The sequence below is a fragment of the Sinocyclocheilus anshuiensis genome, unplaced genomic scaffold, assembly GCF_001515605.1.
Source record: "Sinocyclocheilus anshuiensis isolate Anshui unplaced genomic scaffold, SAMN03320099.WGS_v1.1 scaffold385, whole genome shotgun sequence".
Classification (NCBI taxonomy): domain Eukaryota; kingdom Metazoa; phylum Chordata; class Actinopteri; order Cypriniformes; family Cyprinidae; genus Sinocyclocheilus; species Sinocyclocheilus anshuiensis.
Genome location: NW_015539876.1, coordinates 1,322,235 through 1,326,148, shown reverse-complemented (window position 1 = coordinate 1,326,148; position 3,914 = coordinate 1,322,235). Strand labels below are relative to the sequence as shown.

General features: G+C 36.7%; 1 protein-coding gene across 1 annotated transcript in view; it reads left to right on the top strand.

The window, feature by feature from the left end:
• The first annotated feature begins 256 nt into the window (after window positions 1–256).
• Window positions 257–3,914, top strand: part of LOC107685316 (ammonium transporter Rh type C 1-like) — a 19,925-nt gene continuing 16,267 nt past the window's right edge. Inside the window, exons 1-10 of the mRNA XM_016481870.1 lie at window positions 257–518; window positions 648–840; window positions 1,060–1,210; window positions 1,295–1,442; window positions 2,138–2,304; window positions 2,397–2,534; window positions 2,772–2,893; window positions 3,079–3,203; window positions 3,295–3,368; window positions 3,500–3,573. Of these exons, the coding sequence (XP_016337356.1) occupies window positions 332–518; window positions 648–840; window positions 1,060–1,210; window positions 1,295–1,442; window positions 2,138–2,304; window positions 2,397–2,534; window positions 2,772–2,893; window positions 3,079–3,203; window positions 3,295–3,368; window positions 3,500–3,573 (1,379 nt within the window). The 5' untranslated portion in view covers window positions 257–331. The remainder of the gene's footprint in view (window positions 519–647; window positions 841–1,059; window positions 1,211–1,294; window positions 1,443–2,137; window positions 2,305–2,396; window positions 2,535–2,771; window positions 2,894–3,078; window positions 3,204–3,294; window positions 3,369–3,499; window positions 3,574–3,914) is intronic.

Here is a 3,914-nt window from a genome sequence, read left to right as displayed (position 1 = left end):
ACAAAGAAGAAACTCACACATCATGCAAGAGGGAAACTACGAAAACAAGTAAACAGAACTTTTGGCAAATATTTTTTTTTAGCAACACATTATACACAAGAACCCAGATAATGTTTCTTCCTTTTTTGTCATAAGTATGTGTGTGTACTGTATGTCTTTGCAGGAGTGGCTACTTGATTGTGTAATGACACACCTCCAGACCTTACTATAAAAACTTTATGACAAAAGGTGAGTCACATGTTCCTATTGAAAGCAACCGACCAAATTAAAAAGAAAGGAATTTCACTGTCATCTCCTGAACTTCTCTTCGGGAAAATCTTCAAGACTTAAAATGGCTAAAAACACCAATATTCGAATCAGTCTCCCAGCAGTCTGCTTTGTCTGGCAGATTGCAATGATTATCCTGTTTGGCGTGTTCATCCGTTATGATGAGGAGTCTGACACCCACTGGATCGAACACAGAAGAAAGAAAAATATTTCCACAAATTTAGAGAATGACTTTTACTATAGATATCCAAGTGAGTAACTAACATACTAGAATGTTTTGCTGCAATCTGTTGAATTGACTGCTATAGCATTGTTTAATCTCCTCTAAATCATATATGAAGGACTAACATTCTGTACTTCCTTTTCTTCTGTTACCGCAGGTTTTCAGGATGTGCATGTGATGATCTTTGTTGGTTTTGGATTTCTAATGACCTTTCTGAAGCGTTATAGTTTTGGTGGAGTTGGTTTCAATTTTCTCATCGCAGCGTTTGGAATTCAATGGGCTCTGCTGATGCAAGGCTGGTTTCATCACCTCGACGAAAATGACTGGAAGATAAAAATTGGGGTTGAGAAGTAATTGATTTTTGTAATATACTTATTGACATTACAAAACATCACTGAAATGTGCACCTTCATGTTTAGGCTTCCTTTACCCTACAGCTCACTTGACTGGCATGCTTTTTACAGGATACAGGACATTCCATGCGATTCCATGTTCCATTTTTGAAGCTATGATTAATATATACATCTTTAATCTGTATCTAAAGAATTTAACTGTCATTTTTCAATCAGCCTCATTAATGCAGATTTCTGCGTGGCCAGCTGTCTCATTGCTTATGGCGCTTGTCTTGGAAAAGTCAGCCCAGTGCAGCTGATGGTTCTTACTCTTTTTGGAGTCACCCTGTTTGCTGTTGAAGAGTATATCATTCTTGAACTCCTACATGTAAGTTTGAATCCACTTATTTTCTAATAGTTACCAACATCAGAGAAGGAATTTGTCATTTTTTATTATTTCATACATGCATAGGCGAAAGATGCTGGTGGTTCCATGGTCATCCACACTTTTGGAGCATATTATGGTTTGACCATATCTTGGGTCTTATATCGACCATTGCTATCTCAAAGCAGGCATTTACAAGGATCTGTTTACCACTCTGATGTGTTTGCAATGATTGGTGAGTAGTGAAAGAATGTCTCTCGCAACTTTCCCCTGTTGCATCAAGCAGGGCATAACAAAAGCCCCCTATACAAATTGCTCAATCATTTTTCTGAAAATAGTTATGGAAAAAGAAAAATGTAAATTTAAAGGCCTCTAGAAGTGCTGTTGATTTTCTAAGGTGTTTTAAGTACATATTGATTCAAATAACCACTTCAGAAAACTGTGCCATTTTCTATTTAATCATGTTTTTTTTTTTGTTTTTTTTAAAGCCTCTAAACTATTGTAAGATAAGCCCCCATTTGTGTAATAATTTATTACAGTGCAGGTATTCTGCATTTTCCTCCTCTGCCAATCAAACCCCATTTACCCTTTTTCCTTCTTCCTCTTCTTTTTCTTTTTCTTCTTCTTTCTAATTTCATCAATCACCTTCAAGAAAATTTAAACTTATGAACAGGTCTGTTGCTTCAAAAAATATCCCATTAGCTACATGTGCAACATTTTAAAAATGATTAAATTAGAGATTGAATCAAATTTCACCCTTTTGGCAATGATGAAAAGTGGTGTGTTGCTATAGCTTGTTGCTAATTTAGTGTTTTGGAATAAAATATTATCAAAAGTGTCCTTCACCCCTGGGGCCTATTCCTGTTGTACCCAATAGGCTATCAAAATATTCAGAATTATTCCTAATTTCCGTCCCTCTTCCTTTAACAGGTACTCTCTTTCTTTGGATGTACTGGCCCAGTTTTAATTCTGCTATTGCAGATCATGGAGATGGCCAGCACAGAGCTGTTATAAATACCTACCTTGCACTGGCTTCATCAGTTCTCACTACCTTTGCCATTTCAAGTATCTCACAGAATAATGGAAAGCTCGACATGGTAACCAAATCTCTGGTGAAATTTTGAGTTGATCTTTAATTTTTTTTTTTGTTGTTCATAAAATAACCCTTAGAATTTCTTGACTAATTCAGGTACATATTCAGAATGCTACCTTGGCTGGTGGTGTTGCAATGGGAACAGCTTCAGAGTTCATGATTACACCATACGGCTCTCTGATAGTGGGATTCTGTTCAGGCATTGTTTCCACATTTGGATATCTCTTTCTGACTGTGAGTTTTGCTGTGTTTTATAGTACTGAAAAAGCTCAAAATAACATATTGAAGTACAATAAGCATATTATGTATTGATACTATATGTGTAATGGTTTTAAATGTTTCCATGTATTATATAAGGCACTGTTAGTTGTCAAACATATTTTACAATGTCCAAACTTATTTGAAGTCTAAATTGAAGATAGTATAAACATTTTTATAACCATAATCACTTTATATTTGTTTCCTTATCAGCCTTTTATGGAAAAAACTCTGAAGATACAAGACAGTTGTGGAATACATAACCTGCATGCAATGCCTGGAGTTATAGGTGGTATCGTTGGAGCAATTACTGCAGCTTCTGCCAGTCGGAGTAAGTGCTGGAAATGCTTATTGACTGTTTGTGTGCGATGGACTCTGTCCAAGTCTCTCAACGTGCGCAAAGATGCAAAGTGGTGTGTGTGTGTGTGTGTGTGTGTGTGTGTGTGGAGCTTCTGTTTGTACTGTTACCATAAATAAAATGAAACCAAACTATGGCGTGACATGTCATACTGTGGTTCAGGTTGATTAACACTTTCGACTTCAAGGATGCCGTTGCTAACAGGACAGTCAACATTCAGGGTGGTTACCAGGCAGCAGGTCTTTTTGTAGCAATAGCATTTGGCCTTGTAGGTGGAGCTTTGGTTGGTGAGTGCAAATAAAGTTAAACAGTTAACTACTTTAGGTGTTTTGATAAATATGAATTAGAGCTGGCATTTTATGTTGTGTAATTTTCCAGGTGGGATACTAAAGCTGCCAATATGGGGGGACCCAGCAGACGCCAACTGCTTTGATGATGATGTTTACTGGGAGGTAGTAATGTTTTTTAAATGAACTACATGGTATTGTGTAAAATAGAACTGATATATTTGAGGATTTCTATGTCAAAATAGTACTTGGTTTATAAATAGGGGGCAAACAGAATTCGTGGTGTTTATTTTTAGGTTCCTGAGGATGAGGATGAGAATTTTCTCTCTAGACACCAAAACATGAACCATGCAAGAGGCATACCAGATTTGTGAGTATACATTCTGTCAAGTTTAAAATCACTTGTGTTCATGAATCCCTATTTGAAATATGATGGAAACATTTTTTTACATCATAATCAAGGTGACAAAATACAAGTAAAAGCACCTTTAGCATGTTATACAATTATACTGATAAATGTGCGTTGTGAAATGAATATCAAATTACAGAGATTCAAGCCCGAAAGGGGAACAGAGTCGCGTGACAGACACAGTGATGATGCTCATATGTATTTGCAGTACACAAGTCATGATTAAGAAAGTTGACTGACTCCACTGTGATGTGATCCTCCTGTCTCTCTCTCACGCGCACACACACACACACACACACACA